This window comes from Metopolophium dirhodum, chromosome 4 (genome assembly GCF_019925205.1).
Source record: "Metopolophium dirhodum isolate CAU chromosome 4, ASM1992520v1, whole genome shotgun sequence".
NCBI lineage: Eukaryota > Metazoa > Arthropoda > Insecta > Hemiptera > Aphididae > Metopolophium > Metopolophium dirhodum.
The window spans coordinates 23,329,343-23,352,916 of NC_083563.1; the positions used below are offsets into that span (position 1 = coordinate 23,329,343).

The following is a 23,574-nucleotide window of genomic DNA, read 5'->3' on the forward strand; positions in this document are numbered from 1 at the left end:
TAAATTTATAATATCATAGTAGGTATTAATAGGTAATCGTTTAAAGAAATTTGTTAGGAGCGTTATAGGCATACTCAGAACAATACTACAATCCAAAACGGCTACGTTAGAAAAGGCCAAAATTATTATTAATGGTGTTGAATGAGTATTCAAAATATGAGAAAAGAAGTCATTTTCAGAATGTTATGGTCAAAAATCGTACAAATTTATGATAAATTATATATTATTGGACGTTTCCCCCTCCAGGTTAGTTAGCTTTTCTGTTCGTACTACGACTATGGTATTTAAAGTAAATTATTTAAAAATATAATTTTTTAAACAGTCAAAACAAAAAAAGAACTTAATCAAATAATTTAATTAATTTTCTATTTGGAGAATGCAGACCACTACGGCACTACCAAACCTGGCAAATGACATTGTGTCATTGTTCCAGACGAAATATGTAACACATTTTTAACTATTGATAGGAAATTATGTTTAACACATTAAATTTTAATAAAACAGAATACTATAATAAAAAACTAAAACTAACCAGAGCCCCATCGCTGCCATGTAATATTGTGATCGATTCTATTTTTATAATTTTTTTGTATAATTCACATGGTTACACATAAAGAGGTACATTATAGGGGTAAGTCAATAAGAGACTACATTTTAAATTATTGTACAGTATTAATGTATTATTCAACGGTCTGGGAATTCTTTACAATTTTTGCACCCAGATCATCAGATCATCCTCCGGGCACCTACGAATTACGATCTACAAACTACTAAAACGCTAAGTACTAAGTAGTAAGTCACGATTTCGAAGTTTCGGAACCCACCAGTCGCCACATCGGTCAACGCCAATGGCCAATCGGATGGTTCGAACGACAGTCGACAATTAATGACAAACTGACAACATAAGCATAACAACAACAACAACAACAACATTAACAATAATAACAACTAGTATGTGGTGACCCCACGGAGTTCATCCATTCGGGGAATTTGGCGTGGCCGACGTGTGGCTACACTGCGCAACCGGAACCAGAACATCGTGGTTACGAAAATATGAAAACGACCCGAACACAATCTCCAGCGACGGCCGCCGACGCCGACCAATCGACGAGCGTTGGTGCTCGTACCGACCGATACCAACCGTCGTCGGACAGCAGCAGCTAGCAGCATCTAGCGTATACGGACGGCAGTACGTACAGACAACAGTAGGACAAAAACAGAATAACGAAAACAAGGAAAAATAATATCAAAATAACAATAATTTCGTTACTCCGTACGTTTTTTGCATTTTTTTGAATGCGCCGTTCGCCCGGCCGCGTCCCAGCCACGTAAAGTCATACGACGACGTCAACGACGGCGATTCTCAATATTTCCGCCCGCAGTACGCGACGCAATCAGACGACGGTGGCGGTGACCATCGCTACGAAAGTACGAAACGTCCGTTAGGATACTATGCTATGTCCGTTTGCCTAGACATCGGGAGGACGGCCGGAAGCGTTCAGCAGTTGGCCATTCAAAATCAAACGGAACGACGGTCGTCGGCCGTTACGTCGTCATAACGGTCATTGTCTCCACTATTGGTCGATAAATGAATAGGTGAGACCGCACGCCAGTTACATACTTACCTGCGTATCATTTTTTTTTTATCTATTTACACGTTTATTTACACAACATGCACTATTCGCCGTATCGCTTTTTCTCATCGTCTTCCGCACAAAAATGACGTTGACGGATTTTTACACGTTTTCCGCCCCCGCCTTTGCCCCGGTGTCGGACACACAGTAGGTAGTCGTTACATTAGTTCCGGGAGACGTGTCACCCAGCATGCTTAATTTTGAATTTCCCGTGACCTTGGTCCGTTGTCGGTTGCGCATTTCGAATGTGCTTAGCGCAATGCTAGGAAAACGTGTACTTTTCGCGATCATTCCCCTTTCGAATTTGACGATCTGACCGATTGCAAATGGTGGTCAGCAGCCCATACGGGTACACTCAGATTGGTATTTGGTACAATTGTTTTTGGGATTGTTTTGAGGCATGAATGATGGAGTTTTTTGTAGGTTTAGTTGAGTGGAGGGGGTGGGGCGAAATGACGGGGACCTGAGCCCAAGTCATTTGCTCAAGAGAAAAAATACCAAAACAATTGTAATATTTTTTGATCCTATATAATATATTTTATGCCAATCGCTTATTGTGTTATCAGATAATTATGGGATTAAGATGTTAACATAATTTTTTTATGGGTCTGATCTGGTGAATCAATTTAAAATTTTTTTATCTACCTTTATTGATGGAATTTTGAGTCGATAATGTGCATTTTACATTAAATTGCGGTATTCAAACGTGTGCTATGATAAATACTCGATGTGAGATTTGATAAATTATCGCTTGGCAGTCTGATAATAACATCTAGTACTTATTAAATGGAAGATAATGTTATGAAATCAATTAAATTATTTAGTGACTTGTGTTAGCTCTTAAATATAAATGCTCACACACTCGGTAATTACCTACATATTGTTATATTATTTTTCTCAATGTATAATGTACCGTACTTTGGTTGACTTATGACAAACATGTAATTATTACATTGATATTATGCAAACGGTTATCGGTGAAAAGACCAAGGAAAAAAAGAACAATTTACAATTGTTTGGAGAAAACTACATTTTAAAACCGAGAATAATCATTTTAGTTATTTTGTTGTAATTTTATAATATTAACCACATTATACATTATCGATTATTATAATTACACCACTGGCTATGATTATTAGTTAAATTATTTTTATTTTTACCCATTACCCATTAGGGTAAAGTATCATATAAAGTATGAAAAGGTCACTGTGATCTCTACATAGGAAATTTCCAGTAATAAAAATGGTCGTATAAATATGTACATTTGAAATGAAGGTAATTTCTCCTTTTATTATATTTAAATTGTATATAATATCCAAAAAATATATTATAATGTACATATTAATATACTTCTATTAACCTAGTAGTAGTAGTAGGTGTACAGTAAACCTCCATAGTCCTTTAATAGTCCTAAATAATTTATATCCCGTATATTTTAGTCTCCTTAAAAAAGAAACTCCTTTACAACGGAAATATCAGTTGGTATCGAGCGATTCCGTTATAAGGTTTTACTGTATATATGTTACATTACTCTATTTGTAAATTTTAAACCTAATGGGTGATGGGTAAAATAATAATAAAAAAATAAAAATAATTTAACCAATCATCATAGCCAGTAGTGTATAATGATAATTATTCGATAATGTATAACATGGTTAAAATTATGAAATTTTAACAAAATAATTAAAATGATTATTCTCGGTTTTAAAATGTAGTTTTCTCCAAACAATTGTAAATTGTTCTTTTTTTCCGTGTTCTATTTTTCCTTGGTCTTTTTTTCCGGGATTCTATGCAAACTAATGAATATAAAATTCTATCTACCTTTGTGTAAACTATTTCATTATCCTGGTATTTGGATATATTCTGTCAAGACTAGATTTATTGATCCATTTCAACAATTCCTATTTTTTGTTTTAATATAATTTAGGAAGTTAAGGATGTAGCTGGTCTATTTACAATTTATTTTGTATTTTAATATTTATTAGCTTAACTATAATAAATGTATCATGACAATGAATGACAAATGTGAAATGTTTATTATCGTTTAAATTACATTAGAATATATTTTTCATAACATGCACAGAATGTATTGATTTGTTAAAATAGGTACAAATGATGACTGTGAAGTGTGGTTATTGTATGATATAACCCAAAATTATACTTATATTGAATGCAACAATAAAAAAAAGGTTTTACTCAAGCAAACTTATTGTTGCTATGGTGTTTGAAAAGAGTTCTAAACTTTTTAGTCATTCTAGGATCTAAAATCTAGGTTTTGTGTACATTTCTGAAATATGCTTTTAAGTTTTATTAATAAATATAAACAATTAAATATTAAAATATTCTGATCTATGTCATAGAAAACAAATATAATATGTATTAGTTTTTATTAAATATAACTATGGATTGACTAACATGCGTGAAAATAATGTGACTACCTCATTGACGGTGTGTAACAGACTAGCATTTATTTGATACCAGTTCAACAGGTTAATAGTAATAATAATAATGGCTTAGATAACAATTAATATATATAATATATAGATGGCGGTGTAGGATTGATTTCTCAACAAAATGTACCTGTATGTAGGCAGTATAATATAAAAATTACATCTATACTTTCTGAGTTTGAATAATTTCATTTTACTGGCCACTGGGTTTCGAACATTACCCTTAAAAGTATGCTACACCCCCCATGTGTTGTCTTCGTAAATTTACAATTTTAAAATTAAAATATAAAAATCCTATGAGATTCACTAGATAATATTATTCTAAATTTAATAATAGGTCAATTCACTACAATATTAAACATAACAAAGTTACCTAATTAGATTATTCAGAATGTACAATTTGCTATGTTATGCGTTTGTAGGACTGAGACAATTCTGCTTAATATGTAACGTCCTCCTAATTTAATAGTCCTTGCAAAATATAAATATGCTTCCTATTATCTATTATTTTATAATTTAATTAGAACATTCATTGTTATTTATAATTTTATTTAGTATTTATTTTGTAGTATATATTATTTATAGTATGATATAAGTCACTACAATTTAATGACATAACTATATATTAATAATAATTTTAAATTTAAACTCGAGGAACAATGCTAGTTTAGCTCCCATGTGAATTTTTTTTTAAATTAGAAGCATAATACATACACCGGGCATGGTCACTCGCTTGGACAATTAAAATCTAAAACATCCCTCGACCGGGCTCAACTTGTTATGTAAGACTACCTTAGGTAGGTCTCGGAGTTAAAACAAAATTGTTAGCACAACTCGAAGCACATATTATACAGCCGGCCAAGATTTCCATGTCTGTAGTCCCCGCGTTACCCATTGTGCCACGATATTTCAATAATTCAATTCGCTATAACTTCGAAACTAAGTCCGAATGAACAAGTCTGATGACACCTTATTTTTTTAGAATTATGCCCAGTAAATTAAACATAATTAGGCCTAAAATAGTCTATACATTTTTTACCACAAGCTGTAATTACGTAATCTAAAGCTGTCTATGTCTTTTATTTTTAAATAGTAAGTACCAATCATTTTTACAATTTTTAATCTGAATGATATTAATTTGTCACCTACATTATAAGTATTTCTATTAATATAATATAGTTAATAGGTATTTGGTATTTCTGTGGAATTTTAAAATAATGCGAGACCCTATAATTGTCCTAAGATATTTTCGTTCAAGACCATTTAGTCCTTGGGGTATAGTAATAACTAACATAGACGACACACCTGCTGTTTTGTTTCTGTCTTACGAATTCATCAAATTTGTGTTCAGCCGTTCCAATTTTGTGTTTTTTGTGTTAATATTACAGTTTAATCCTATTGGCTATTATCATACTTTAATGTCATATTATCTGCTTTTTACGTCGGTTATTTTAGCGACATTTTAATTTTAAAACGAAATATGAGTAGGTATGTGAGATATCACAGTTTAAAAACGCCTTTACATCGTTGAAAATTAAAATATCGAAAAAAACAAATAGTGTTTTAAATTTTAAGCATGATAATAAGTCAATTCCCTGTAATATTAACACTAAAAACACAAAATTGAAACTGCTGAACGCATATTTGCTATGTAACACGGAGACAACACATGCGCCAGATATAATTTTTTTTAAAAAAAAACAACATGGTTACAAAAAGGTGAGGGGGCTAAAAAATGTTCTCGAGTATTGGAGCATTGTTGTACGCTGATTATGAGCATAACTACCTTAAAAGGACGTCATTGCATTTTTTAATTGTTATATTAAACCGTCTACTTATAACTTGCATAACAATTTAATTATCCTAAAAAATCCAGCGTACAAATACAGACAATGTTTTTTTTTTATTCGTATACAGCATTAACTACTAGTTTGCTAATAAGTAAGCTAATAAGTTTATTAGCTTATAACAAAATAAATATTAGTTCCATATAAATAATACAATGGTTTCCTTGGATTAAGTTGTACATATCAATAAGTTTTAGAAATGTGATGGTTTTGTTGGTGTTGTCTTGGATTGGGCTAAGGGCTTCAAGACTAAGAGCTAAGGGAAGAGGTTGTCAGATATTTCTAGGCTTTTTCTGGTTTCTGTAACATTTTGACAGTAGACAGGGTGGTTGAGTGTAAAGCTACGGTTTCCCTGCTCGAGGTTCTCAGCAGGTTTGGCACATTACAGATTATTCTCTGGGACATCTTTGAGTGACCTATACGTAGACTGTTAATAACTAATTCATCTTTGTGATTAAATGAATGGGGTTTAGGCCAGTATATGGTAGTATTTTTGATTTATCTGAGTTTATTGTTTGGTGTACGCTGCTATTCAGATTCCCATAAATTGGTACAATAGGTGCTAACATTCCTATTTCCTATGGATGTCAATGAGTAGGTGTGTATTTCCGTCATAGGATTATTGACTGTTTCACGAGCTATACTTTGTCAGCTTTTTCATTGTCATTTATTCCATAATGGCCTGGTGTCCATATAAACTGTAGGTTCTTGTAGGCTTTTTCAATGATGTTCTTTTTTTAATTGCTAGGGTGTGTGAGTGCAAGTTATACTTATATTTGTGAAGAGCGCCAAGCGAATATGTACAAATGTTACTTATATTTGTGAAGAGCGCCAAGCGAATATGTACAAATGTTAATGGTAGGATCGGGCAGTTGAATGGCTACTTGGACTCCCTCGTGCTGTATACTTAATATTAAAGCTAGCATAGTTGGTTTTGCTGAACACAAATGTACGTAAGAATAATTTAATAAAAACAGTTTCCGAACAACACATTTTAGATCCAGGTTCATAAATCGTTGGTATGTTACCATAAATGTCGGAAATTCCGGCAATGTATAGGTAATGAGGGAGCGATGTCAGTAATGCCGGAGAGGCACGGGCGTTGTTGGGAATCGGTCTATATATTTCCGTAATTACAGACTGATATGTTTAGTCAATGTCAGTAATTTGTATTTTCCTAAGGTGATAAATGTTAATAGATTTATCGATCGTGAAATTGAATATTACTTTTTGATTCTAATACCACTTATTTGTGGTGTGAGGCGAGGGGGGAGTTGTCATATAGGAATTATTACAAAAATAGTTTTTGTGAACAAACGGACAACGATAGTGTCAAGAACCGTTGTGATATAATTAATACACGCTAAATACCTATTTTCAGCCGATTTTTTTTTATTGCAATCCAGAGCCTTCCATATTCAAAATAACTTTTTGTTTGGCTTATAAATAAAATTATAGGTATAAATTATAATAACATAATAGCTACATGCTTTCGTAAAGTTAAGTATTCTTTGGTCATTACTCATTTAAATAATATTCTGATAAATCTAATACATATCTACCTATTATAATATTGTCTAGGCAATGTCTATATTGATTAACCGATTTAGCCATTCTCAATAATGACAAGTCGTTACTGAGGATTGCTGACACTGATGGTTACATAATATATAAGTTAATAGTCCTATAATAAAAATGTTAATCCCCCTTCAAAAATTAGTCGAGCGTTAACTGCCTTCTGCGATCACAAATTCGTTTTAGTGTAAAAGCTGAGAATCGTTGTGTTATAATATATATTTTTATGGTAGATACCTGCCATAAATATATTTGTAAATTGTAAATCTATATCTTGACAGAAAATATATGTTGTATTAATGTTTTGTGTACCTATAATAGTTTCTTGCGAGTTATAATCATTGTCTTGTATCTATCGATAGAAATCATGCCTAGTTACTTCAAAACTATACGTTTTTTATTGTCTCTGTAGTATCCGACAACTTACAAAAAATATAATTAAATTTGTAGTAAAAGCTATTTTAATTTTGTGTTGTTAGCAGTCTTAAACTTTTAAGATTAATACTTATACATTAAGTTTCATTAAGTCAATGTCAATATGATAGAATGCTAGATTTAGGTATCACGGACTTGAAACTCCTGAATTTAATTTATGGTATTTAAATAATTTTAAACCATGTCATAGCACCCGACAGCGGATAACATAACAATACATTTATATCAATAAATACTTTGTGCATAGGAAGGAGTGTTATGGAAAAATTACTTGTAGTATTTATTAAGTATTTAGTATTATTTTTTTTTCCATAAATCCTTATTGATTGGGAAATTGGGCATTTTAAGAATAGTAGATGGATGGAAAATATACTTTTTCTTTATCTCGGAGCCGTAATTCTAAAAAAAAGAACAATGAGTTGTTATACTACTGCTTTCTAATTAATATTTATTCTATAAATAATTTATTAACGCATATTTTATATTATAAAAAAAGGCATAAGTATTTCGAATAAAAATTAGACCCAGGATATTAATCTTAATGTTTGCCACGATATTGTTTCGCATTTTTACGTAATTGTTGTACTTATAATATTATATCTTTGAAGAATCTAGAAAGTAGTACCAGTAAGATCAAAATTTAACAATTATAAGAAATGCGTTTTACTGAAAATCAAACTTTTGTGGAAACAAAAATATTTTTTAGAAAATCTGCACATATGAATAATAGTAATAATAATAATAATATGTATTTAGCAAACAAAACAATAGTTTTAAACAAAAAATTATAGCGGGTTTGCAAGCTCATAAAACTTCAATTCTACATTAGTATTTAAACTGTTTTATAAAGCAAATATAAAAAATCATAAAGCAAATTATGGTTTTATTTAAAATTGATCACTATATTATATTTTACAGAGCTATATTAGGTATCGTGGATTTTAGAATTTGGTAGTAATTTATATTAAATAATAAATCGAAGTTCAAATGTTTACGGAACATAATATTGTACTTTTGTTTTATTAGGATGGACTAAATTGCATGTGAAATAATGTGCATAAATATTTTGTTACACAGATACGCGACAACGTGTTTCCTTGTGTTTACTTTGAAAAAAACAATATTGCAACATTATTAAAGGTGTTCGAGACCTGACTAAAATGCAAGTGTTTTCTAGTGACTAGTTCTTTAATTTATTATTCAATGTTGCATCACTTAATATATTTTTTGGCTGAGCCCCTTTCTTCTCTTGTTAGGAAATCAGCTTCCTCTTTTTTTCTACATGTATATCAAGTATTCATGTCCGCTATGCCAATGGGAGGGGTTGTATTACTGCTTAGTTGATCCCCTAACCAATGCCCCAGCTGTCTTGTACCACCTGGCCTCTGTTCTCCCGCCATATAGCTATAGTAGTGTGGTATTATAGTGTGGCGTAGTTCTTTACCCACGTAAAATTTTTATTTTGTAATACGACGTATATATTTCTTGCTTTGTTCATAATTTTGAACTTTTATAGATTTCAAAGTTTATTTTAAAGAGTAGATAGTCTCGTTGAATGTCTCCATGTCTAAACGGCCTTATAGCTGCGTGAGTGGTCTTCTAGAATATCAAAACACTTATGATAAACGAATGCATTTAATACAGCAAAACGATGAGTAAGTCTTTAAATGCACAATATACATTTTTGTTAAGACTATTTTTAATAATATTTAGTTGGGAATAGGTAGATTATTAATAGTCGAACCAATAAATGCAATAGCTATAGTAATATATTGTTCGTTTTTATTTTGTATTTTGTTTTATTAAAGACTTCTATTCAATGTTTCCTTGGTATTACCATTGATTATAAATAGTACTTGACTATTTAGTTAAATAATTTATTTTACAAATTACCTATTAAATATCTCTATTATTATTTGATAGCTCTTAGTAAAAATTAAAATGGAAAAGCCAAAATAAGGCAAATAGTGAAATATTATCTCGAATATTATTATTTGTGTTTGGCCAGTTAATTTATAGACATACAATATATATAGGTACCCATCGAAGTTTTAGAATAATAGAATCGGATTTTTATGTATTTTAATTTTTATTAATCGTTTATCATTAAATAATCTATTTTTTTCGTTTTTTGTTTCTATGGGTTAAGTTAGGATATTAGGCTATTATTTATTTATTTTTTAACAAAACGTATATTTTGATAAATATTTTTGAATAGATTTAAACAGGTAAAAATAAATACTAATAACTATACCTTTTATAGTTTTATAGTTTTATCATACCATCATACATTATATCAGTTTTAAATTATATTTGTAGATTTGATAATGAGTAATCCAATACAAAATTAAATTAATATAATCGGTTTTTTTTTTATTATTTTTTTTTTTAACAATTAGATAAATATGAAGAGTTGTTCACTATTTTAATTAGTTGTCATTTTACTAAAAACAATTTTAGCTTATTCAAAAAATCAAACTTTTATCATGATGTATGAAATAAATTACAGTGTTGAATATTCAAAATAGTGATTTGTATACATATTTATAGATATAACAAATAATCGATTAATCAATTTTTTCATAGAATATTTTTAATTATATATGAGAAGTTCTAAATATTATGTGTTTATATGTTATTAAATAATGTTATAATATAATATAAGATAATGCTCTTTTAAAATGTATACTAAAAAAAATTAAAAAACTGATTTACAATAGCTAAAATAGTTTTTTGTTGTGTTTAAAATGTGTTTTTATTTTTAATTATTGTAGTATGAATATGTGTTAATGTCCTTGATATATATTATATTTTTTATTTTTTGTAGCTTTTTTCTATTTGAATGGCACTATAATTAGTTTAGAATTGTATACTCTTTAAGAAGGGTCCAGGAAACAGGATTCACGGTCTGTAACCCCCTATATTCTTTATAAAAATGATTTGGTCACATTTATTTATATGAATATTAAAGTGTTACTTTTCGTTTTGGATACGTACAAATGTATATTTCTTAAACAAAACTTCTTTTTAACAGAAAATTATTTATTTTATTATATTTATTGTTTTTGGTTCAAGCGGGGGAGGGGTCTTGAATATACAATATATTTGTACTTGTTATTTTAACCATTTTTTTTAACTGCTTTGCTTATATCTATTTTGAAAGCAATTATTTATTATTGCTTTCAATAGCACATTTTGGATCTAGGATTTTTTGGAGGGAGAAGGCAAAATTGTTCAAAACAATATTAAATACGTAGTTATAAAAAAAAAAACCCCTTTTATTTGTTACTACTTATTAGTATAAAGGATTTTTATATTATTAATTATAATGTACAATAAGTGTATATACTTATAATTTTAGTTTAAAACTATTTGTATGTTACTCATGAGTTTTATGTCACAACTATATTTAGCATATATAGCACAGTTAATAAGCTATAGAGGGTCAGGCCCCTTAAATCTACCGCTGATTGTGTTAACATTTAATAATATATCATACTGTTATCATGATCTGAGTTGAGCAAAGAAGTGGCTATGTATTTCTATATGCATCCTATCAGGTTTTTTTAAATTATATTTTTCAAACATTAAGTGATTATACTATGGTTCTAAATTATATGATAACAGATTAATTGTTATAGTTATAATTTATACATTACACATGTTATTTTAATGAATATGTATTTTTAATATTTATTTAAATTGTGTAGGTCCAGATCAGGTTACGATAGCGAAACGGATGATGGAGAAGATTCAGATGATTATGCGATGCCACTCGGCATCCCAATCGTATCTAGTGAAGATGGTCGACGGTTGGTTGAATATAAACCATCAAACCACTCTATCAATAAAGGTCGCTGGACCAAAGAAGAGGTTAATAATTAATTATTACAAAAACAGAATCATATATTTTATATATTATACATGTTTTATGTTACCTATAAATTTATAATTATAGTATACAATTGTTGATATGTGTAATATTTGTTCCTCTACAGGATATGAGGTTAAAGCAACTAGTAGAAGAATATCAAGAACGATGGGATCTCATCGCCCAACATTTTAACGATCGCTCAGATATTCAATGCCAACAACGATGGCACAAAGTTGTGAATCCCGATTTAGTAAAAGGACCTTGGACAAAAGAAGTATGTTAAATTAAGTAAAGTAACAAAAAAAATTGATTTAATATTTTATTGTTTTGTATTTATAGGAAGACGAAACTGTATTAGAACTTGTTGAAAAATATGGACCCAAAAAATGGACTCTAATAGCACGACATTTAAAAGGCCGAATAGGTAAACAGTGTCGTGAACGATGGCATAATCATTTGAATCCAAATATAAAAAAAAGTGCATGGACTGATGAAGAAGACAGAATTATATTCAGGGCACATAGTCAATGGGGGAATCAATGGGCTAAAATTGCAAAGTTGTTACCAGGAAGGTAGGTTAATGGGCTAATTATTTATTTAACTTAAGATTATTAATAAAACACTTAAATAATATGAATGTATGTGATATATAATCACTCGGGTGTAGGTAATGTCATTATTATGATTCAAAATGAAATTGTATTATTGATTTTTGTACTAAATATTTTAATATTGGTATTGACCCAAATGCTGTAACATTTAACTACCATTGTTGTAATATTAAATTCTGATTACCATATACTACATAATATGTATAAAGTAATTTGTAAAATATACACAGTACACATACTTAAATAGTATATGATTCAGATAATTATTAATTATTTTATTTTAAAAATATTTAGGACTGATAACGCTATAAAGAATCATTGGAATTCAACTATGCGAAGGAAATATGAAATAGATGATAAAGGAGAAGTATATGGTAGGAGCATGTTAAAGCCTAAATCAAAAAGTATCAGAGCACCAATGGAAAACAGAGAAGAATCTAACAAAAGTCACCCCAATACATCACAGGTTAATCAATCAGAGTACATTACTATTGATGTTCCATCACAAGTAATTTGAAGTCTATAAATGTATTAATGTTAAATAAATAATTAACTTCCTTTGAATTTTTTTCTTTAGTATTACAGTTGGATGCCTCCAAAATATATTCCAGATGATCCTCAGTCTAAATTAGATCCCGAACAAGATGTCCGGGATAAAGCTGAAGTTGTTGCAGCTGCAGAAGTTTTGAATTCTTTAATGTCAACGCCTCAAAAGAAAAATGAAACTAAAATAAAAGATGTGTTCAATATTAATTATAAATTGGAATCTCCACCTAGACCAGCTTCAGTACCTTTGCAATCTAATTCACCGCCATGTTATTCACCATACAGGTATAAAAAATAAATCAAAAATCAAAATGAAGTCAATAGTAATTATGTACTGTTCTTTAGGTTATTTGAGACTGGAGGTTTTGTTGAAACTCAACAAACTAGTAATAGTGTTATTGGTAGTTCTCCTGATGAAGGATATGCGGAACTTCATCTTGTTACACCTACAAAGACACCAAAAAAAGATAATTGCCCAGAACTTTGTAAGTAACATATAAATGATTAAATGTTATCAAATTTTAAAATAATGTCTTGCAGATTATCAGTATGATGCTGTTACACCAAATAAATCAAATATATTTTCACCAAATAATAAAGTTACTCGGCGGCGTAGGAGTTTTTCAGAATATCCTGAAGTTGGCTTAAATTTACAATGCAGTGTAAGTAAAAAAAAAAAAATAAGCTAATTTTGTTTACATTACGTATGGTTAGAGTATTAAAATCAGTGTAGGTACTTCACTTAGTTTTGTTTTACATTTTTGAAAAGCTTTTTTTGAGTTTGAGAATTAATAACTAGCACAAAAAGTGTTGTTTTTTTCAAAGGTAAGATAATAATTGGTTTGATTATTTAATATACGGGTGCTTATGTATGGGTTTTCATTAATATACTGTATTTGACACAGGTACTACATAAAATAAAATATGTTCATTAATTGTTTTTTTAAACACATTTAACAGTGCATGATATTGATATGATGTTTTTGTTCTGTTTTTATTTCGTAACTCTTTTTTTGTTTATATTGTGCACAACATTTATTTCAAATGGCTTATTGAATGAAATAAGTCTCTTGTGTAACTTTGTAATTGGTGCATCATGACGTCATTCTACGATATTTGTTAAGAGAATGAAATATCAATTTTGTGAATTTTTTATACTTATTTTTTTGATTTTTTATTATTAAGTAACTGCATTTATATTTTAATTAAATACTCTATATGACTGATATAAAATTATTCTGAATTTATATGTATCTACCAATTCTGTCAAATACTGTGTACCAACATCATAGCAAATCATTTTAAGGGTGCATTATTTTAATTTAAAGGTTATGGGACACTTTTTACTTTAATCCAGGTAAATATTCAAAGTAAAAGTAATCACAGTAAAAAAAAAATTTTGTAAATAAAGTGATTACTTATTATTATATGGTTTTCTACTCTGGTTGCGAGTTAACACTTGAACTTTAAATATTTTATGTGTTGAATTCTGGCCAATTATTATACTTTATTCAAAATAAGTGGAAAAAATTCTGACGGAAACGTCGTGGTTTGCGCATTTGCCATCTCATTGGCTGCGGTCGGCACGGCTGACTACTGCAACAAATCATAGCGGTTCTATCGTTCAGAGGCTGTCCAGTTTTTTCTAACTTATATTGAATAGAGTATACCAGGTTTATTTGTTCACATTTGACTGTTAGATCCGAGTAGATATCCATACCTAATATCAATGCTAGTAATGAGATTTAATAGTTTTGTATAATTAAACATGGTTTAAAATTAATTTTCCTATACAAATAAAAAGTAAATTCTATATTTGCATTACAGTTCATTTAATTACAACAGAAAATTTTCTATATGCATTTAATTTGTTATAAAGCTATACATTTAACCAAATATATTTTTTGTTAAAGTAGTGAAGACTTGCAATTTGCTTAATGCTCGGTGATTAAGTTGCCCATGTATCAGCTAACCAAATTTGGCTGTTAATAGTGTTTTAAAATTAAATAAATTGGTTTAAGTGTTGTATAAAATTCTATTTTTTTAAAAAAAATATAATATGGTTTTACGTAAATATTAAGTAGACAAAATTGGCACTTTTTTAAATTGGGTTTGATTGTTTGCTTAAAAAAGATTGAGATGTGTGTGTCTTTGTGGTCTAGACTATTTTGTCAGGCTTGAGCATACCTGGAACGCCTGAGAAACGAACACCAATAAAACAACTACCGTTCAGTCCCTCACAAGTATGTAAATATGTTATGATTTAATCTCCAACGTATATAGTTTTATACTTCATTAAATACTACTGTTAATGTATATGCATGTAAGCAATTAGTTCTTTTGCATTTACAGTAGCAGTCTTTGTAGTTAGACATGGTTATAATGGTTATAATGGTAATCATTTTTTTTATATAATATTTTTGGTGAATTTCAATTATTGAAGTCATTTCATGGTGTAATGAAATATTTATGATTTTGAATAATTAGAAATTCATTTATTTCTCTAAGGATTTTAGATGATTATATTTGTATTGGTTGATTAACTACAAATTAAAAATCATAGGTTTGTTATCATTTAGCTTTGCTTTTAAGTTTTAATTAAATAACTATTCTATCTTTTTATAAATAATAATAATTATATGTTTAGGGTTACAAGGTGTATTTTATTTTGTTTCGTTTTATTCTTATTCTGCACATAGTTTTTGGTGGTTTTGCATTTTTACTTATTTTATTTGTGTAAATAATGTATTTAAATATTATAGTAACAAAAATGATAATAATATTTAATATAATTTAAATTAACAATACTGTTTTCCTTATGGCAGTACAGTCATAATATTTATTGTTTATCATTTGATATTTAAAATTATTGTTACTATAGTGTTTGCACCTTCATAAGAGGTACAATTATTATATGATTGCCATTTTTTTGCCAATTTGTTGTATGTTTCTAATGCCTTTAATTTGTTTTATTAATCTAAACTACAATTTTCTTACACTTCAGTCAATTTTTTATATTTTATTTTTTAGTTTTTAAATAGTCCGTCATTGTCATTTGATGTTAACTCATCTTCAACACCCGTCAGGCGTCTATTACCTAGTTGTAGTAGTAAACCTAATGAAGATATTAGTGATCAGACTATAAAATCTGAAACCTTAGTTACACCAAATTTAACTTATAAATTTGCTGGAAGAAGTCGTGATGATGTAAAGACTCCAGAAACAATGCATAGAATTAATACTCCTCACACACCTACACCATTCAAAATTGCTCTTGCTGAGGCTGGTCGTAAAATGGGTGTGAAACATTTAGTAAGTTACAGTTTAAAATTACCCATTTTTATTTAATATACTAATGTATTATATTTTGTATTATTAGGCTCAATCTCCGTCTGCTTTAATTGAAGATATAACTGATTACATAAAGCAAGAAGATCGAGTTAAAAAAGAATCTGAATTTTCTGATTCACAGTATGAAACTGATAGCTCTAATATGTTTTGTGTAATAATTTTAAACATTAATTTTATATGTTACTGTATTTTATTTATTTTAAAACTATTATCAAATTGTATAGGATACTAATGACACAGTTGCATGTGGAAAAGAAAATGCCGAACCTCTTTCACCTACACCTCAAAAAAAAGCAAGAAAATCTCTTGCACCTGTGTGGGCTTCTCCAACAGCTTCTTGGAATCAACCTATAGACTCATCTGTAAGTTTTTTTTTTTTGTGTTAGTATGATAAGTTATAACAAGAATTTATGTGTATAAACCAGTGGCGCAACTACAGAGGTGCTACAGCACCCTCAAGTTCATTGTCTTAATAATATCATACCCCTACCTAGTTTAAACAAATATAATTTTATTTTTAAGAATTTATTATTGATTCACATTTCTTATTTTTATTACAATCCAATTCTATCATATTAGCATTGATTATAAATACAATAGATCGCTCACTGGCCCATATTTACGCGATGCAAAATATTGACGAAAAATGGATGTGGCTGTTATAAAGTGCTGTCGTCGCCCATTAGTTTTCCACGTCAACATTTTGTGTCGATAATTTTGGAGCCACTACTACAAACACAGAAAGATAAAAGTTGTCCCGAGCAAAACAGTTTTTGCTAGGTTGTACATTTGTAAGATGGAGACAACACATGCGGGTGTGACATACTCTTAACAGTAACAAACAGAATCAATTTTTATGAAATATTATGAAAACAACAGTTTAATCACTACACTTATTGTTTCAATAGATTTTTTAAAGAAATGTACAAGTTAGTACTATGTACTTTTTATAGTTATTGCATACCGCAAAATGTATTCAAAATATGTAGATTAAAATTGTCGATTAGATACACTGTTTTTTATTTCTATAGCTTAGAATTATAATAAAATTATATTTGAAGAAAAAAATTTAGATAAAATGTGGAATGTTACTTGTTAGTTAGGGATTTTGTAAAATAAATATTGCGGCGTAAACATATTTAATTTGTTTTTCAAACTGTCCAAAATCAATGTTGAAGCTTATTCAAACTTTTTAACATTTAAATACAACAAATGTTTATACATAATACTAGGAAAATAAACTTAGTTAAAAAAATTCAAACTTAATTATACTCAAACTATTCAAACTGTATGAGATGCTCGAGTTCTTGTTCAAACCACAATTGTTCCCAAACTGAACTATTTCCACTTTCAAGAATAATAATCTTAAATTAAATCTTTAAAATCCTTATTTTTTAGTCTAAAACAATTAGAGAAACGAATACGGAAGATGTTTATTCAACAAATGTAGATGATACTAGGAACATCTTTACATCTGAAGAATATTCAGCTTCAAAGGTAAAAATATAGTTTTTATTTTATCATCCACACTAATTTGGTTTGAAGAGTGAATATTATATCATACACCAAACCTGCCATCTTTTATTGAGTGTGCTAGTGTTTAGATTTGACATTATTTTTTATTATTTCTCGTAATTTAGATTTTTTGTTTTGTTTTGTTAATATTTTTCAGGTATTTGGGTGAGTAGGTCATGAAAAAAACCTAGTTCTTTTTACTTTTTAAATTATTGCACCCTTAGATCAAGTAGGATAAATTTAAAGCAATAGTTTTGCACCTCACTAATGAATACTTAGTTTAAATCACTCTTACAATTCTATTGAAAAAACCACTTTTATGATGTACATTGTAAAACTGTTATTGAAAGTGACTTATGTGTGTATGTAATATATCATATTGAGTATTTTTAACTGAATATCAATGTGTGTACAGAGATGAGTAAAGTTATATTTAGAGGTCAACATTTTACAATTATACGTGAGTTGGCAAATGAATGGGAATGTAATCTTTACAATTCATAAAGTAAATTTTTGGTACAAAAAATTCATGTTTTTAGAGAAAAGGATTTAGTGAAATATTTTGAAATATAATCTAATTTTTTTTACATAATAAATATATGATAATGCATAACATACTAATGGCCAGGGCTCATAAATAATGCTTATTATAATATTATAAACTATGCATTAAAAACTGGCAAAATATGCCTTAAAAGGTTCAAAAAAATGCATTTATATTAACTAAAGATAAAAAAACAAATCATAAAAAATGTTTGGAATAACAAGAAAATATTGGATTCATATTTTTAAAAAATTATATTTCATTTGTTTTGTTTAAATGTAATTCCGAAAAATAATTTAAAAAATGTCTATTAATAAATAATAATATGATTAAATAAATATCCAGTCAGTCCTTGATTTTAGAATGAAAATAAACAATTTAATCTCAAAACAATTTAATATATTTAGTACAAGTGAAAATAAATAAATTATTGCATTTTTCATCAAATTTGCCAAAAATATGATAAATATGCCAAACTTTTCTATACATTACAACTATATGAATTTTAAAAATTTCAAATTTTCAAGTGACTTATTGGAGATAACACCAATAGTGTTTTATTTTCATAGGACCGCCATAATTATTATAATTTGTAAAACTTGTACATAAGTGCCAGGTTTTCAAGAAATCATCAAGTGCCCAGATTAACTATAGAAAATCCTTATAAATTATTCAGATGAAAAATGATTTTAAGGTGCTCAAACTTTAAAGCAACCACGTATTAGGCACCAATATATTTTGTTTTATGAGACTATTAAAAGAACTTATGGTCTATTTTTTATAGTTTTAAAACATCAATTAATATTATTCCAATCCTAGTCATGTTATTATTACATTATAAAAAATTGGATCAAGAATTATAACCTGTATGCAATGAATACAATGTGGTCTCTCAAATTTTGTTAAAACTTCAAGTAGGAAATAGATTTTGTTAATCTTGTAAGACTTAATAGACTTGTATAGATATTTGTGTCATTTATGTTTGTATATTGTCCATAATTATATGTTTTTGTGGTAATGAGAGGTGATCTACTAAGTATAATTAGTTCACTTTATTATATTTTATTACACATAGTACCTATTCATAGAGCACAGTAGTGCAATTAGAGCAATTTTGTTTGATTGTTAAATGTATTGTTATTATTGTATCATTTTTAATTGGGATTTAAAAGGACGTCCTACCACCCATCATTTATATGGAAATAGATTTGTGTAGGACAAACATACAAAAGCAATATTCTTAGAAGCTTTACATAAGTTTTATAATATATAGAAAAACACTTATGCTATGTCTATACATTATATATATTATTTATATATCATATATATATATATATACACCTAACTTAAGCTTTCAAGACAACCAAAATCATTCATAAAGGTTCATTTTTTTTTATATGTACAAGCAAGTTTTCACACAAAAACGTTACGAGATAAAGTTATCTGCTATGTAATAAGAAATTTTGGTAAATCTGCTTTAAATATTGTACTTGTAAGTTTGTGTTACATAAAACCGTTTTTCAATACAATAACTATTGTTGGTGCTAATACGGGACAATTTTTAAATATTTTGAATCAGTAATTTATTGCATTTAAGATTTAAAATTTTAATTCTTCTCATTATGTCCTGCCAACATAAAACTTCTTAAATATTGGTTGTATTGGCGTCCTTTTAAGTTATAAAGGTAAATATTAACAATAATTTATATTAATTTAGAGACAAATTAATTGAATACATATTTTAGAAATCCGTACAACTGATGAATTAGTGTTATTTTTTTTTCAAAATACAAAACGATACATTATATTGTATATAAAAATTATTAATAATTATATTTACCTTTATGCTTCAAATTATTTACTGTGCATGACTTGATTAAGCATTTCTCAAATTAAACTTGTTATGATGTTGATTTTGAATATACACAATATAACAAGAAAAAAAACGGGTTTTGAGCATTAGCACAAATATGTTCTAAATACAGGCTTTTCTTACATCTTACAAAAAACATAATTGCCTTTTAATTGGATTATTATATTTTTAATAAAAAATAAAAGGTTCCGCATGAATATTGTTTGATATTTTTACCATTTTACCATAACTCGTTTCCTTCTGCTCAAAATCTAAAATAAAAATTGTATTAGTTTATTTAAAGTAGTTAAAAATACGACAAACATTTTATAATTTGAGAAATACTAACTTATACTAAATAGTGATGAGCCAAGCTAAAAAAGATTTAACTTAAAAATATTAATCAATGTTTATTAAAAAATATATACAAATATGTATTCTTTTTACTTACAACTTAAATCCGTACCAAATTTCATATTGATTGAAAATAAGATTATTGAAGAATGTAGATTTTTCATGAAATACCTATTATTACTATAAAGTGATAGTGAATACCCACTGGCCATCACTAATATAATTTCCTTCTAGGTCTTTTATTTTAGCCTACAGCGTTTTCAAAGAAGTTTGCATTTGTTATATTAAAATACAAAGAATAGAAATTTTATCACCAAAAATTGGTATCAGCAGTTAAAATTACTCAGTGTTTATGAAGATTGGTCCTTATTTTACACATAAATGTATACTTAATATTCATATTAATTGACGTGACCTGGCATGTATATTATACTCTGATATTAAAAAAACTGTTGGAGCTACAGTAGCAATGTAGTATAGAAAATTAATTTTTAATTCTATTTAAACTATCAATCAATGTGCAATTTAATTATTCTTTGAAAATGCTTTAGAGTTATTAAAAACATCTTTATTTGTATTATTTATTATGAAAAAGTAATAATAATAAGTAGTAGTAGCTATTCGTTATTATTACGGTGATGGTGTAGTAAATGGTGGCTGTATGTATTGTTTTGTGATGACCAGAATGGCTCTACTGCCTCACCAGACGTTTCGGAGACAACAGTCATCCGCAGACAGTTACCACAGTCGTCCGACGGCAGCAGTGTCCTCAAGCGTCTACACATTGGAAGTCCACTCAGACAAAAATGGTCCGGCCTCGTATCCAAGGTATTTGGCAATTTACTTTGGAAAATTATTAAATTATTAAATTATTAAATTTCTTGTTGAAAATAATGTATTACTTGAAGAATGATGTGATGTGGAAGATTACATGTGGAAAGACTGTCGACCAACAAGAAATGACGGCTTTAGCTTATCAATGTTTGCAAATGAAAACACCACATAAAAACCTTAGCACTAAAGCGCCTGGATTTAAACCACGGCAATTATCATTTTAAATACTTAATATTTATTTTTCCCTATTGTATTTTTAATAGTACAGCAAGTTTGTGTACCAGCTCTGTTATAATTGTATCATTTTAAATTATTTTAGTGAGTTTTTCTTTTATAATTTTTTTGTGTTGTCTGATTTCTGTTGGTTTTTCGTATTGTTATTATTCTTATTGATTCTTATTTTTTTTCTTAGTTTTTCCATTTTGTAATTTAATATTACAATTATATAGTCACCAAATGCAATTTATTAGTAACTTTTAATTTAAATGTTTTATGTGATTGTGTACCAATGTATATTATTTAAAATTTTTATTTTACAAATTACTTAATTAGTGTTTGATTTTACTGTAATTTTTTTTTTGTATATACCTAGTTTTATGTCGTGCACATTTGAAATTTGACATTGATTTCTTTATTTTTTTGCTTATCAGCACTACCATTAACATTATGATTAATTTTATGTATGATATATATCATTCATTTGTATTAAAAATGGTTTGATTTTGTACCAGATGTAAATTAAAATTGTTTTGAAAAAAATATATAAAATAGTGATTTTAGACTATAATTTTTATTTATTGTCTGTAAATTATTAAATTTTAATAAACCCTTAATGGTTCCATTATACGTTTTTCTTTTAAATTTAACAGAATATCAAATTATTAAATTAGTGGTGTAAAACTTGTAAAGGTAACTTACTTTATTTAAAGTAGTACTATCATATAGATATTTTGTGTTCAAATTTAATATATATAGGCGTCAGGAGGTGAAACTTGAAAGATCCATGCCATAAATAATGTTTTAAAAAGTAACTTATTCTAAAATAAATCATATTACTTGAAAATAATGAAAATTTTTTTTATTAAATATTAAATAAACTAAAGTATCTTTTATATCGCTCAAATAATTCTATTTGGGGGGAGGGGGGGGAAGGATGGGTGCAATGAAACCCTTATGCGCAGTCAAATAAAATTTGTGTTAGCTTTAATATTACACTAAAAGAAATTCATACATGAAAACAAAAAAAAAGTCGCTCTGCTGTACAGTAGGTTACAAGTGGGTCACTGTAATGGATGGTGTTAAATTTGAATTCAATAATATAATATCATTGTATAAGAAAAATGATTCTGAGCGAAAATGGTCAGTCAGCCTATGATATTACTAAGTATATTTCATGATGTTATTGTCAATAAAGTAATTTATATATTTACTTATTTACGTGGTACCTTGTTTTAAATTTTCAATCCTTAGCTACAAAAGTTGAACATTTTATAAATTTTTAACTACGAAATAATTATTACATTTAAAATTTGATGAATTTTGTCAAAATTTGAACTTTAAATGCTTATAAAAAAAAATTGTGACTGTATTTTCAACTGCTATTGAAACAATATATCAGAAGCCTTGCATAAAATGTTCACGATTTTCTACCCAACAAATAAAATTTTATTGATATTTGTAGAAAAAAAATGGAAACTGAAAATGTCCGTAAACAGCTCAAAATAATTCAAAATGTTAGGGTGTATAGAAAATGCTTATATAAACATTCATTCAAAATTTCATATCCCTACGGTCATTTGTTTTAGAGTTACACCAAAAACCAAAATCGATTTTCTCGAAAACAGAATCTGATTTTGTGTAAAAATTCCCGTTTTTCCTTAATTTTTCTTTTGTTTTTCATGTTGCTTTTGAAAACTACTGGGAAATTTTTACTTTTGACCCCCCCAAAGTACCAACTAGATTCACTTTCCTATCAGAAAAATTGGTTTGAAGAAAATCCACTTACTGTCCCAAAAGGTGATGACGGACACAAAAAAAAAAACACACTGTAAAATCAATACATTCATCGCTTCGCTCAGAATCTAAAATATACATTGTTTTAACAATGTTTTTGTCACTCCTGAGCCGACAAAACGTTTGTTATATCTACCTA

General features: G+C 28.1%; 1 protein-coding gene across 6 annotated transcripts; it reads left to right on the top strand.

The window, feature by feature from the left end:
- Nucleotides 1-1,092: 1,092 nt before the first annotated feature.
- Nucleotides 1,093-22,203, top strand: LOC132942490 (transcriptional activator Myb). 6 transcript variants are annotated; one of them, XM_061010909.1, is made up of 15 exons: nt 1,093-1,596; nt 11,652-11,814; nt 11,940-12,089; nt 12,155-12,387; nt 12,721-12,934; nt 13,004-13,257; nt 13,318-13,457; nt 13,513-13,634; nt 15,135-15,215; nt 16,003-16,284; nt 16,352-16,474; nt 16,548-16,685; nt 17,722-17,820; nt 21,273-21,416; nt 21,497-22,203. In XM_061010909.1, the coding sequence occupies exons 1-15, from the start codon at nt 1,589-1,591 to the stop codon at nt 21,644-21,646; spliced, it is 2,301 nt and encodes a 766-aa protein (XP_060866892.1). In that variant the 5' UTR covers nt 1,093-1,588; the 3' UTR covers nt 21,647-22,203. The 6 variants fall into 6 exon arrangements, with proteins under 6 accessions (XP_060866892.1, XP_060866894.1, XP_060866890.1 ...); XM_061010907.1 differs by lacking the exon at nt 1,093-1,596 and adding an exon at nt 9,385-9,596 and having other exon boundaries at nt 12,721-12,892; XM_061010906.1 differs by lacking the exon at nt 1,093-1,596 and adding an exon at nt 9,387-9,596.
- The last annotated feature ends 1,371 nt before the right edge of the window (nt 22,204-23,574 follow it).

Bases quoted from the DNA above. Each gene is read 5' to 3' on its own strand.
- LOC132942490 (XM_061010906.1), top strand. From the start codon at position 9,505: ATGTCTAAACGGCCTTATAGCTGCGTGAGTGGTCTTCTAGAATATCAA. The intron at 13,458-13,512 runs GTAAGTAACATA...AATGTCTTGCAG, and splicing joins AGATAATTGCCCAGAACTTT to ATTATCAGTATGATGCTGTT. The intron at 21,417-21,496 runs GTATTTGGCAAT...TATTACTTGAAG, and splicing joins GGTCCGGCCTCGTATCCAAG to AATGATGTGATGTGGAAGAT.